At 37.5% G+C, this 13,814-nt stretch overlaps 1 protein-coding gene across 4 annotated transcripts in view; it reads right to left on the bottom strand.

Annotated features, from left to right (window-relative positions):
* Positions 1-13,814, bottom strand: part of CEP350 (centrosomal protein 350) — a 79,008-nt gene that overhangs the window by 61,971 nt on the left and 3,223 nt on the right. For 3 of the 4 annotated variants that reach the window (XM_064515640.1, XM_064515642.1, XM_064515641.1), the window contains exons 2-5: positions 5,410-5,494; positions 3,653-3,696; positions 2,601-2,715; positions 1,722-1,854 (exon numbers count right to left, since the gene is read on the bottom strand). In XM_064515640.1, coding sequence (XP_064371710.1) covers positions 1,722-1,854; positions 2,601-2,715; positions 3,653-3,696; positions 5,410-5,485 — 368 coding nt within the window. In that variant the 5' untranslated portion in view covers positions 5,486-5,494. The remainder of the gene's footprint in view (positions 1-1,721; positions 1,855-2,600; positions 2,716-3,652; positions 3,697-5,409; positions 5,495-13,814) is intronic. The other variant, XM_064515643.1, reaches the window with a different exon arrangement.

Raw genomic sequence — 13,814 nt, 5'->3', positions numbered from 1 at the left:
AGAATTTTGTCTTACTAAAGAAAGCAGCAAACTTCTTATTTTCTTTAGACAACGTGTGTAAAGATGCAGCTACAGTGGACTCATGCTAAATAGGCTGTCAGGACAAAAATGTATTTAATATTTTTACTAATGGGGGACTGGAGATGTGAGATTTCTGCATCTAAGCTATTTGGTTTAATTCTTCAGCAAGTATGCTTACAGAACTCACTTAAGTCACGTCATAATACTGTAACTGAAATCGTCTACCTCTTTTTCCTTAGTAGCACACATTTGATAATGATTACTACACTATATGACAATCAACTAGAAAAGTTGAGTGGTTGTTTGTTTTTGTTTTCTTATGCACACTTTCGTTAAGTATCTACTACAAGCTATTGTTACAGGAGGAGTAACACATTAATGTAGCATCGCTGATGTTAATCCCCAACTTAATCACCCCAATCTCAAAGAGTCTTCGTACTGTAATAAAATTGTTCTCTTCAATACAATGGCAACAGTCCATCTGCTCCCATTTCCTTCTTTTCCTGAAGTCTGTTAAGGTCACTAAATGTCTTTAAAACAAATAACTGATGTATTTAAATTATTCCAAATAGAGTACACAACAGAGCTGTTCAATTAACAAAACAGCCCCAAGTTTACATGACTGAGCCAAATCAACCTCACATGCAGCAAGGAAGGAGAAGGACCTTACAGCTGACACAAGAAGTAGAAATGAGATCCAAACTTTAAGTACGCATGCATTTCATTTTTACTTCGACAGAGGTGCTAGGATAACAGAATTTTTTATAGATATGTAGTGGAATTAAAAAAAGCCACTGTCTCAACTGCACTCTAATCAGTCACCAGCAATTTGACTTTACTGGGAGTACATTTCTAACAAAATGCTAAGCGTATGCTAGAAACCATCCAAAAACCATTACCAACCCAACCAAGCTATTCATCAGGGATAAAGCCTGTGTGAAAAACATATACTGCTGATAAAACACAAAGAGTGAAGAAGTTATGGTAAAAGTCCCCTACGCTCTGATATCACAACAAGTTACAATCAGTTTAATTCTGCAATAGCAATAGGTTTTTTGTTTTTTTTTTTTTTAAAAAAAAAGCTTTTGAGGCATCTTGTATTCCCTACAGTACTTAACGCAGGCTAAGAAAAAAAGTCTCTCTGTATTTTCCTTCATTCCTCACCCCCACCATCTTCTATGGCCTGCACGATTCTCTGCCACTTTTTCTCCTTGATCCAGCTGTTCTTATTCCTTTGATGACCTAGTTTTTGGGCTTCTCACATACAAACATGCATAATGAAAACTGAATGCATCTTTAGTAGTAGATATTCTTGCTCTACACTGCCTTATGGTAATATGTTTCAGAACTCATGCTGAAGAACAGATCTAATAAAGCTGAAAAAAGTATTTTTTTCAGTTGTTGCTACTGAAGCTAAATACCCAAGAAACCCACCAGTCCACCAAGGCCACAGCCATGTCAACTTGATGATGCGGCCCCTTTACACACGCTTGACTTCAAACTCATATTCACTGAGCAAAAAATAAATTTATAACATTTTAAAAAAGGAAGACACTTTTGTCCAGCAGCATATGCTGTCTATGTGGGTAGGTGAGGGGCGGGAGCAAATTACCTATTGAGGAGTTGTCAAAAACTTTGGTATTAACTTAATTCTGGTCTCAGCATATTTTTCTTTAATAGTCAGTTCTCCCAGCACTAACCTGTAGGAAGCCAACGGCTCACGAAATTCCACACGGTTGCTTTTCTTCACATTGCTTTCAAGAGTGGTCGCTCGAAGAGGGCTGCGTGAGGACTTCTCCTTGCTTGATTTATTTTGGCTGAAGGACCGGGAAGCTGAAGCAGAAACCAAAGAATCTACTATAGACTTACCTCTCTAGGAAGAGAAGGCTCTTGGGGCTGAATAATCAAGAAAGCAGCCGTTCTTGGGTTCAACCAATGCTCAAAAATGGCACAGAAAGTATTACCTCTCTTTTTCAAAAAGCTGATTCAAGATACTAGGAGCAAGGTGGTAAATGCTTGAAACAATGGTAATATTCTTAAAGAGACAATAACACTTAAACCTTAATCAAAAGTAATTAAACCTAAGCAAGTTGACTGCATTACCACTAAAGGTCAATCTGTTTTTGTCCAATGCCAAGCTACTGGAGTCCTCTAAAAGTTATCGTTAAAATTTCTTATAAGTAAATGTTCTTCTAAAATGTAATTATGAACACATTAGACTTAGCATTCTCTCAGGGTGTAACAGTTGACAAATATCAGGAAATACAAACGGTTACTCCAGTGTAACACAGGCACATACAGCTGTTACCCCAAATGCCACAAAAACAAGATATCAGAGTAGTTTAAGCAGTGGTCAGTTACAGCATCAGGCAAGGCCTGTCACTGCCTCTAGCCAGAAGACTATGTCAGTACATGTTTTTTCCCCAAGCTAAAGGAAGAAAAAATGAGTTTCTCCTGGACATTTGATCTTCATGAATAAAGATCATTTAGACGAGACAACCTGGGGGGAGGGGGACAGGGCTTCCCAGAAAGCAGCAGCTTTAGCCTGCCTTACATTCTGTACCTTAAATAATACATACCCTTACGGCTTATTTTCCTGCTAGTGCTAGCACAGGGCTTCTTGGCATCCATGACGGAATCGAATACAGCTGTGCTGGTGGGAACTATTTCCAATTTGTTCTCTATATGACGTAGCTAGAAATCGAAGGTAATAAAAATTAAAATATTTTGTTTGCAATTTCTACGCTAAAGGTTTTTTTCATATGGTAAGATTTTCCTCATTTTCATAAAGAAAGAAACTACAGGCAAACGCAACTTCTGAATGCTGTTGTTGCAAAACAGTCTTATGACCAGAAACTACATCAGATTAAAAAGATTAGTTAAAAAAGATTACCTATATTAGGTTTTACTGCATAGCTGTGTTTCCATAAGTAGGCTGTTGTGAAGAAATGAATAGTAACATGCCATTCAGAGTCTTAATGCTTGGTCTCAATGAAATATTAACTCCACTTGGAATACATTCTATAATACTACTCTCAAAATGGAGCATGATACCGGCTTCCCCACGTAAAAACCCCACACTGACATTCAGCTATTCAAGCAAGAGGGACAAAGCTACAGAAAAAAGTCAAATTCCCTAGAAAACCAAGCAGTTTGGCTTCACTGAAGCCAATATTTAGAACACAGTAGGGTATCTTAAACAACTAAGTTAAGTTCCCACAGAAAGACAGCAAAGCCATTGCTCAAAGTAACATGCAAGATTATGAAATGCACTGGTATAGCCACAGTCTCTGACTGTTTTACATAAGCAAGGGAGATTTATTTTTTCAGAAAAATGAGAACTCAGCACTTTCTTAAATAGAAGTTAAGGTAATATTATCATCAAGATTTTGCAGGTATTACTATACTCCAGACTAAGCTTACAGTGGCAAAAAATTATTCTACTGTGTGTAGAAGAATACAAATACCTGAATATCCAACATCCAGGTATTCCAACAATTTGCCTATTTTCCACTTACCTAAAATCAAACCACTGAGCAAAATAATACCTTGGTTAAAACCACTATAGACATTAACTGAAGGGGGTGTGGGTAAAGGGGAAAAAAAAAGAAAAAAGAAAAAATGTACTTACAGCAGCCTTAGTCTGAGAAAAAGTAGCCCATGCTGCAGTTAGATCTTAGAATAGAAACACAGGAATAAGTTTCTCATTAGTACACAGAAAATGAAGGAAAAAACAGCTTCAAAACAATTTTCAATGGCTCACTAATCAAATTCTTTTAATGACTCAATTCCAGCTTGTATCTCTCCTCTGAGAGAGGCTCCTATCAGTCAAGATTCATTTTAACAGAGCAATAAAATATTTACTATCAAATTTAATGAGCTCATTAAGTTAGGTTAAGCGCATTATTACACTTGAAGCCAAATCTGCCCCATATTTTACAAGATCTTTAGAAGATAATGTAAAGCTGGTTATCTACCCAGAACAAATATCTTATATTTTTCCATTATGCTATAGTTTTGACTACTGTTATTTTTTATTTTCTTCTTCAGTAAACTGAGCATGAACACGTGGTCAGTGGAAGATGCTACTCAGATGCTAAGCTTTGAGTATGCGAACTTCGAATACTAACGTTTTTGAACTGTACACATACAAACAAAATAGAAGCAATGTTTGCAAAAGGCAAGCAGGAAGCACTAATCAACTTCAGCCTTTTAATCTAAACAGATAGCATGAGCTCTATGCACAATCTAGTTCACTAGTACGCAGTAGTATTTTCCTTTAAAAATATTTACTTACTCAGGGCTGCCCTCATTCTTAAAAAAAAAAAAAGTTTACAAACACAATATCCAAAACATTAATGTGGATCAGAGCCATGGAGAGTAATAGCATTAGAATGTTCTAAAAAAATATTTTCCTTGCAGTAAGAAAGTGCTAATTTGTATTTCATGTAAGCTGCAACAAGGCAAAGAAAGAGGAGAGAGAAGGAAATAACACAGAAACAACTTTGCTGTGTCTTTGAGAGATGGTGCTTGAACAAAATGTGTACAAAACACCTCAGTTTCAGAAGTTACATAATTTCAAAAGAAATTTGAAAGGAAAATGAAGGTATCAGGGGAGACAACCAGGAACAATGTGCTTTTAGAGGTAAAATATGCATCTATTATCTACTTCTAAAATGGCTTCTGGTGTCAAATTTTGTCATCGTGGAGATCATATGCCTGATCTTGAACCACAGACTGTTAGCATGTGACTCCACTGCTCTACAGACTAGAGCTTTCTTCCTCTCAAGGACGTACTACACTTTTATTTCTTTTCTTTCCTAAATTAGAGGGTAATCATGGCTGTGAAAAGCTAACAGGCTTCCTCCATCTCAGGGAGACAAAAAATGCTGTCAATCATCATAATGGCCACGCATTGTTACTATTCAAGGATCTTTAGCTCCTGACCACTTCGGAACTGAGCTAGAGTCAGAAGTAACTGCCTCTCAGGCACTTCTTTCAAGAGGGTACGGTTCCAGTTTCTGTTCCCGTACTGTTCCTCCTCTAAGCCAGTCCAAAAAAAAAAAAAAACAAAAAAAAAACAAAAAAAAAAACCAAAAAAAAACCCCACAAAAACCAAAACAACCCAACCCTGTCACTCTGCCATCTTGGCAATCATATCATAGACTGGTAATTTCTAATGCAGATCAGCAAATACTCTGCAGATCAGAGTATGAAACTGCTATCCCTGCAGAAACGGAGCCAAATATCATATGGTCTTTGCTTCCAAAACTTTACAGAAAACTTTGCAGAAAACTTTACTTGTTAAAATTCCAAAAAAGTTTCAAAAAACTCACAATAAAAAAAAAATCTTTTAATGCAAAGCAATAAAACAGACCACATCATTACCTCTGGTAGAATCCTTGTTTTGGGTATGCCTTGGATTTTGTAAAGGCACCTCATTTGACTTGTTGCTCCACATCATGTCAGTTTTCTACACATAAACAAAAAATAATTGCATAGGAATCAAAGGAGTACAAAGTAAGAGATCTCTCTCATGCTAAAGATAGCATAACCTTGATCACTGTGAAGAATTTTCACTTTCACGTGATGATTTCAAACTCCCATCATGAAGAAAATCAGCACCAGACCACAAGTGTTTACAGCTTGCAGGTGTTCAGACATAGGATTTTGCTTTTGTTCTCCTTTTTTGTTACAAAAAAGAGTGAATTTGATAAAAGTAAACCCAGAGGTCATGCAAGTTAAACCACAGCAGTAGGTATTCTGGCGAGTCTGAAGAGAAGATAATTATACCGAAATACTGTACGCGAAGGGGAAACCAGCAGTGCCACATAACTGGAACCTGTAGAGGCTTGAAGAAAACACCTGATCCCACCAGCAATAGATGAAAAACTGACATCGCAGTTGCCACCCATCTCTGTTAAAGGATAAAGCAAAAGAGTACTGCACAGCAGGACACTAAAACCAGGAAAAAGACGCAAGCTGCAGTTGTTCTCCTGTCAACATCAAAGGTAAGACTCCCAGTGAACTGCTCTGAGTAACAAACCAGGCAGCCACTATCACCAAAGGAGTTTTTGATAAAGGAGGAAAAAAGCTACTCAATCAAGAAAGATAACTTCTTAAAGAAAAAAGCAGGTAATTTATGTAAATGGTTAATTCTCACTATTTTTGTTATAAAAGATGGTTGGTCAGAGTAAATAATGGTAACGTACTTTAAAGAAATGCAGTATAAGAAGAAAATTATCTTAAGCATGTGGCTTAAGAAATTTAAGAGGAGTTCACACAGTCAACAAGAACTTTGATTAGTCAGTACTGCTGTAACCCTGCCAGCCAAGGGTCTTGTATCTGGTGGCACATGCTTATTTATTCATATATTACGGAAAGTAAAAATTAAATGACCACAGAATGACTAATATTTATACGGGAAGTTCCGGGCTTCTAGAAGAGTCATAAGAGTGTTTTTTCTCTTTTCTCTCACGCAGTCCCAGATACCATTTTTCTTGTTTTAAGCAGCCCAGAATTTCTGAAAAATCTCTCCCTCTCACTTCCCTATATAGTCTGCCATGTAAAAGGGTATTCAAATATAAAGCTCATGCCTTCCATAAAAGGTGACTCAAAGTCCCATGAAACTAACACTCTGTACTACTTATTGAGGCAATAAGTCATTGCCCATATATTTTGTGAGGAGGATTCCATCATACATTGTTTTAAGGACACTCACAACGATCAACAGTGAAGCTTGATCCTCACTTTCAGACACATAGCTCATATTTACAGCAGTAAGTTATCCCACAGAATTAACCTGATACTCCAAGAGAGACTATTAATTAAAACAGGTCTTCACAAGACCTTTAGTTCTGCCTTTCTTAAAAGAATCATACAAAAACAGACATATCCAAATAAATGCTCTGAAGACTGAAAAAAAATGTGTGAGCCTATATATGTAGGTACAGAAACATACACAGGCACATACATTAAAGTCTGCAACAGTGCAGAAATTCTAGAAAAAAAAATCTGTTTTTATTTTGTTTGTTTTTGTTTTAAGTATCTGGAGTTATGGGCAGCAAGCTAGTTGAAGTTACAGAAATCTGCTTCCAGGATGGGTGTCGCAGAGCTCATTCATGCAGAACTGCAGCTTTTGGTCTCACATCATTCATGCTCTGAAGTGCTACCTTGTACTGTCCTACCATGCAAATCATCTAATTACTCTTCTCCATCACTGCAACAAAGAACTGTTGTGCTAGAAAAGTAGAAAGCAAGTATGAATAAAAATGGACAACTCTTTCCATAAAGAACCAATTTTGAGAGCAGCTGAAAATGTCAAACCATTATCCAGGTTCCGGACCAAACAGCAGCATAACGGAACCCACTCAATAGTAAATTTAGCCTAGGAGATCTTCTGGACAAGCAGCTCTTTCCTAAAAAAGGTCCTATTATCCCTCTTTAATTATTTGGAATTTATTCTTATCCTTAGAATTACCGATATACGTAAGACAACTCAGGGACCAGAATTGTTCAAACCTATATAGTTTATGATTCCACAATGAATGTAGTACTGTAATAAACTCTAGGTATTCCTAAATTCCTTATGAAAAGTACTAGATTGAAAAATTACTTATTATATCTTTCATCCTGACTGAGAGGTAAAGTGAACTGAACTAAACAGAATACAAGACAGACTGAAGCAATACACACTTTTGAGAACACCTTACGTTTGCTAATGACTCATGACTAATGATCTTTAAATGCTGATGATCACCAATGGTCAACAACAGTCTCTCAATGCCTCAATTCAGAAGTATATTATCCCCTTCCATAAGAAGGAACCCAACCTCTCCCCTATTCTGTAAGAGCTAGGAAGCGATCACAAAGCATCCTGCTGTATTCCTCCTAACGAACACCTCCAGTGCCAGCCGCAGGTGTACAATAGGATTCCGGCTGGTTTCGGTGCAGCCTGCTGAGATCCACTGAGCAGTTTTGTTTATTCAGGTTGCTGCTGTTTGAAAAAAATACTTGTAAGAACTGGGGCCTTTGGAGCTGTCTACAGTTTCAGGAGGCAAGCATTGCATTAGTTTTCATTTGCAATGTAATCTACATAATTATAAAGCTTTGGGGGTTAGGTTTTGTTTTCTCGCTTTGGAAGAGAGGGGGGAAATTTAGCAGCTTTTCAAGATTTGCCTAACAGTGATGTTGATTCCCACCAACCTCTGAAGTCCTAGGGATGAATAAAATAACATCTTTCTATTGCTACAGCTTACAAGAGTAAGCAGAACCTTACAAAAAAAAAAGTACTTGTATAATTCAATACCTTATCTCCACAAGAAGTTGAACTAGATAGAACAGATGTTTTAACACTGTCAGAGTATGGCTAGGGAGTAGGGGGGGGAAAAAAAATCAAGGTACAGTTGCTACTTCTATTAGTATTTGCATGCAGGAGAGTGGGCCAATTAAACAATAAAATATATTGAAATGAATATTGACGAGAGAAAAATACTACACCAGAAAGTTTTGCAAAGATAGCTTAAATTATTTCTGAAAACACATTTTATGTCAATACAAAAGCTGTCTCAAAGTTCCATGAACAACAAGAAAAAACACATTGCAAAAATTACATTCTGAAATGGTTGCTTCAACAAGATTTTTTTGCTCAACTAAATAATCCATCTCTAATACATGTAATTTAAAGAACAGAATTTAACTTACAAAATCAGCTCATTTGCAGTATATTTGTGCATAAGCAAGCACATGCTAAATTTTATACATCTGTTTTGCATGTGCCTTTTAAACAACAGAAGCCTAATCTCCAGCCTCATGGATATAAAACTCAAGAGTTTTCGTATAAAGATGAATTATTGCAAGAGACAAATCATCATCACCAGATACACCAAATGGAATCTAAATGCATGATGAAACCTGCCAGTCCTGACTATATAAGGAGGAAAGTGCCCCCTTTCCTTGATGATCAATACTTTAAGGAAGGCATCCAAATGTAACAAAAAGTTTTCTCCTCAAATGCAAATCAAATACAATCCTGGAAACAGAGACAAACTAAACAGAAATATATGAGAAAATTCAAGTAGAGTCCTAACTTTGACATGTGTGCTAAATCTCTCCACATTTTGAAAAAAAAAATTACAGGCATTAACACTTAGTTATAAATTCACGACGATAAAAATTCTTTAGAATGCCAGCTGCAATACTACTATTAGAGAAGGGGAACTTTAGTTCTTAAAAATCAGAAGCCATGCATAACTAAAACTTTCACCAAACTAAATCAGTTTAAGACTATCACTTAGGCTTCCATTTCTCAAAAATGAGAATATTTCAAGACACCACAAAAGGGCCTCACTACTGAAGCAAACTTTGGAAGTTGAGTTTTACTTGCTACAGTCCTTCAGAAAAACATTTGAGAGACCAAGCTTAAAATAGCATTCTGGAGGAGAACAATAGTCTTCTTGGCTCATGATAGTAATAACAATTAGGTAGTGTGGCCTAAAGGCAAAGCACACAACTAACATCAATCTCAATAAAGGAGCAAAAAGACTCAACTGAATATACTCTTGGTGAGAAAATTCTCTAGCAGCAGCCTTTCCCCCCCCCCCCCCCCCCCCAATGATATTTCACCTTTTCCTGACCATATGGTGGTGGTGGATAATCACCACTTGCCACCTACCCATTCTTCTTCCCTACATGGAACATGAGCCATAAAGAATAAGGTTACACAAAATCTACACGGGTATATATGTAAACATTCAAGCTATTTAAAGTAACTACTCTGATGTAAGGGACTGCTGCCCACTCTCATGGATACGCATTTTGCTTGATAACATATAAGCCAATGAGGGAAGCAGGGGGGCAAAAAGCAGCTTGACGGAGGAAACAAAGAACTTCCAGTAGCCCTCAGATGTTTACATCTGAGAAGAAAGCAGCGACAGCAAAACGCTATCCTGCAGATTGGATGAGGCTACAAGGATCTTAAAAGTTTGAGAAAAAGGTGGAACACTGTTAATTCAGCACACCACATCTCCTGTTTATTTGATCATTCACTGGCAGACACAGACATCCTACACCGGCTCACTAAACACTAGCATGTCTAGCCTTGGATGAATGGTTAAGATGTAAATACAGCTCTGGTCTCACGTTTCAATCCCACAACAAGCGCCTGTCTCATTCTTTACCTGGTTGTCCAATACAAAAACAGCACACAAGAGAAGGTACAGCAGAACGGGTATAAATCAGACCATCAGCGCTTCATGAAGAGGATTCAGAGGCGGCAGAGAATACAAGCAAGAGACTGCCCACAGTTATTTTCATTAACATTTAGTGGTTAGGTGAAAAAAAACAGTACATAAAGGGAACAGTATTCCTCAAGATTTCATTTCTTACAAAAACACAAGGGATACCAAAGAAAAACAAACAACGCGCAAAAGATGAAGCTTTGCTTAGAGCACTGAAACAAACAAATATGATTAATATTTATTTCTAAGAGATGTTCTTAGACATTTAAACCCAAAGTGGCACTGTTTGTTACTGACTGGGGATGCAGTATGCGAGGCCAGTGCTTCACGCAGTTTAAGTTACAGTAAAGCAGCATTGCCACTAAAAGAAGCCGTCTTGTCCTTTCTTTATTCCCCTGTCTTGTCTTATTCAACCAGAAAGCCAACGGGAATCTGTGGTAAAGTGGACTGGGAATTTGGTAAGGGGTGAAAGTAGCTTTTTTTGTTCTTTTTGTTTTAGTGGTTTTAGCTGTGTTCTGCACTGAACTGCAGTCTCCATGCAAGCAGAAGGAGAAGGAATGGAAGCGTCAGGGAAGAGCAGGATCATTCCCTCCCTTTTGTACCAGCTGTGTTGCACACACAGCTTTCAGTCTCTCCCCAAGGGCCAGTGCTTGAAGCTGCTCTTGCCTTTACCTCAAGGAGAGAGAGCGGGACTGGGGGAAAAACACCAACCGCTGGCCTTCACCCTCTCCTTGCACCTGGAGCTGTCACTGGAGCGCAAGGGCACAACGGGAGGCTCTCCCCTCTGCTCTAGTGCGTCTCAGTGCGCGGCGCAAACAGCCAGCTTGTTCCAGAAGGGAAACAAAGACAAATAAAAAGTTTTAGGGATTATTTTTTCTGTATACAAAAATATTTTCAGTTTTCATTTTTGAATAATTGAAAACTAACATCTGAATCCTAAAATCCCTCCCTGAACTCCTGTGTGTGCAGCTACAGCTTTGCCTTACTGGCAATAACAGACATACACAGGTGGACAGACATGATCAGACCCAGTCAGGCAAACTATTTTTCCGAGCAAGCCTGCTGAAAGTTATGGAATTTCTATTTAAAGATGCCAGGAACACTTTCCATGTCTCCTGAAATACCAGAGAATACAGTTTTTGATGATATGCTCGAGTTTGGAATAGGAATACCTTTTCCTACTCACTTGTCTGGGACGTAAACTTTTACCAAATTGCTTCATCCCATCTAAATGAGAGCTCAAAACATCCATAATAGAGTATTCTAAGAATTTTTTTTTTAATATTAACTTGATAAAAAGACTAACAATGTTTTGCTCGATATATTTTGAGAAAACTTTTTCTCTGTTAAAGCAATTAGATGCAGGCAATTTACTGACCATCCTGAAGAATGAGGAAAAATTCCAGTGTAACAAACACATACATGACACATTTGCAAAAAACCCACATCTCTACAAACTACAGCCTACTCTGCAGAATCAGCAGGTTCCTTCCTCACCTTCTTTCAAGGCTCAGTTATACAATAAGCCCTCAAATGACAATAACTGTCAGGGTGACAATGTTTCAGAGGCAAAGGTTTTGAAAGGAAGTTAATATCCAAAATGCAAGCACAACTCCAATGCTTCACAAACTACTACTTAGCACTTTTCTGCCATATGATCTCTGGGTTTGTAATCTCTGCATCACTTCTCCAAAATGATTTCTGCTAGAAAGTCAGGGATATTTGTTCTCACGGTTTTTGTCGTGCTGCGCTGTACAGTCTACCCATTCAAACTCACTAGAGTGCCTTTATAGGTCATTTTGGTTGGTATTTAGTCTGACCAGCTGCTAGTACTATCTGAGTCGGAAATATTGCACTGGTCCAGATTGCACTGCACTCCTTGAGTAGGGGTGTATGCAATCACAGTGGACACAATTACGTAAAGCTAATGCAAGAAAAAAGTGGAAGTAACAAACACCAAGAATGCCCAGTGAGCTTGCGAACGTTAGCCATTCTGAATGAGTAAGATTTTAGATAACATTCAGTATTTTGTCTTGAGGCATGCGCTGCAAATACACCAAAACATCTCACATTACATTCATGGTTTTGGAAAATAACATCAACCAAAAAAACCTCTTCAAAAGTAAAATTTGATCTGTCAAAGCTAGAAAAACAAAAATGTTTTTAAGAATACTAAGGTAGTTAAAAAAAAAAAAAAGAAAGCAAGCAAGAAAAATACCACATGCATTTGCAGATATAAAAGCAGTAAAGAATTTCAAAGCACACATCACTACCTCTAACTGTAACAATGAAGTTATATCAACAGTCATACCTTCATCATATGTCAGAAAATACATTTGAAAAAAATTGGAACATGTTCCATGAGCTCTAAATCACCGACATCAGCCAACTACTAAATTTGCATTCAAGCTATACTGAAGATTTTTCTGTAAATGAAGCATTACTGAATCTGCTTCTCTCCAAGAGGACGATATTTACACAGGATGGATATTTACAATGCACTTCTGCTCTGAGAAGATATGACAGCTTGCAACAGTGTTCCTGCTTCATCGCAAATGCTGCAAAAGCAATGACTGGCTGTAAGAAATGGATTAGTAGCTTTATTGAAAGTAAAGTGCATTGAATGTCTTACTCTGCTGCATCACATGCTGCAAGATACTTTGAAGAAATCTACTAAAATGAATGTTGTGATAGCTAGTGTAACCTGATTCATTGCTCATGAAGAAATCAGAGTACATAGGCACAGAGAATGTATCCATTTGTTAAGGAGATGAATACAAGGGTTTGCCTATCTATCCTGAAGTTCTGTACTTTCTTTGACTTAGATCTTTAGATTTATGATAGAAAAGAAAATAACCAGCATATCCCAGTTCCAAGAACAGAAAAAAATATTCCTGCATTTATTTTTTTCCTTGGCCTTCATAACAAACATAAACATTCATTCATTCTACCTCCAGTTACAAGAGATTGTATATCAGAAGATTTCAATTCTTGCAGCCCACAATCAATCCATTCAGCAGAACAAGCTTAAATTCTTCCACGAGTCCTGTCTTTGAAAGACCAGCACCCTCCTTTTCTTGTTTCACAAGGAACACTTCATTTGGATGGAGAGTCTCCATCGAACTCACAGGCAACCTTCTCAGCCAAGTACAAGAATGAGATCTGCAAATTTTGAGTGTAAGATACAGCCTGCAACTGTTCAACAATACCACAGACATATGAGCGGAGCAGCAACTTCATTACAGCTATGTCAACTGCAGACTGTTCCTTTTCTTTTAAAACAGAATAAAGTCAACAAAAATTTAAGGGAAATTGTTCCAAATGTCACCTTCTCAAATTTCATGTCTCTGCTCTCAAATTGCACTCAGGAATGAACACAAGGTCTGAAAAATCTCTAAATAACAAAACATGAGAGGTCAAAAAGAAAAAAAAAAAAACACAACAAGCTGAACGGTGTTAACCAGGATGCTGCCTCTGACCTGATGTTCCAAAGACTGATACTCAGATTCTGCAGAGAGGACTTTTTCTTGCATTAACTACATACAACAATAAATT

This window comes from Dromaius novaehollandiae, chromosome 8 (assembly GCF_036370855.1).
Source record: "Dromaius novaehollandiae isolate bDroNov1 chromosome 8, bDroNov1.hap1, whole genome shotgun sequence".
Lineage (NCBI taxonomy): Eukaryota > Metazoa > Chordata > Aves > Casuariiformes > Dromaiidae > Dromaius > Dromaius novaehollandiae.
This window is presented reverse-complemented; position numbering and strand designations above follow the sequence as displayed.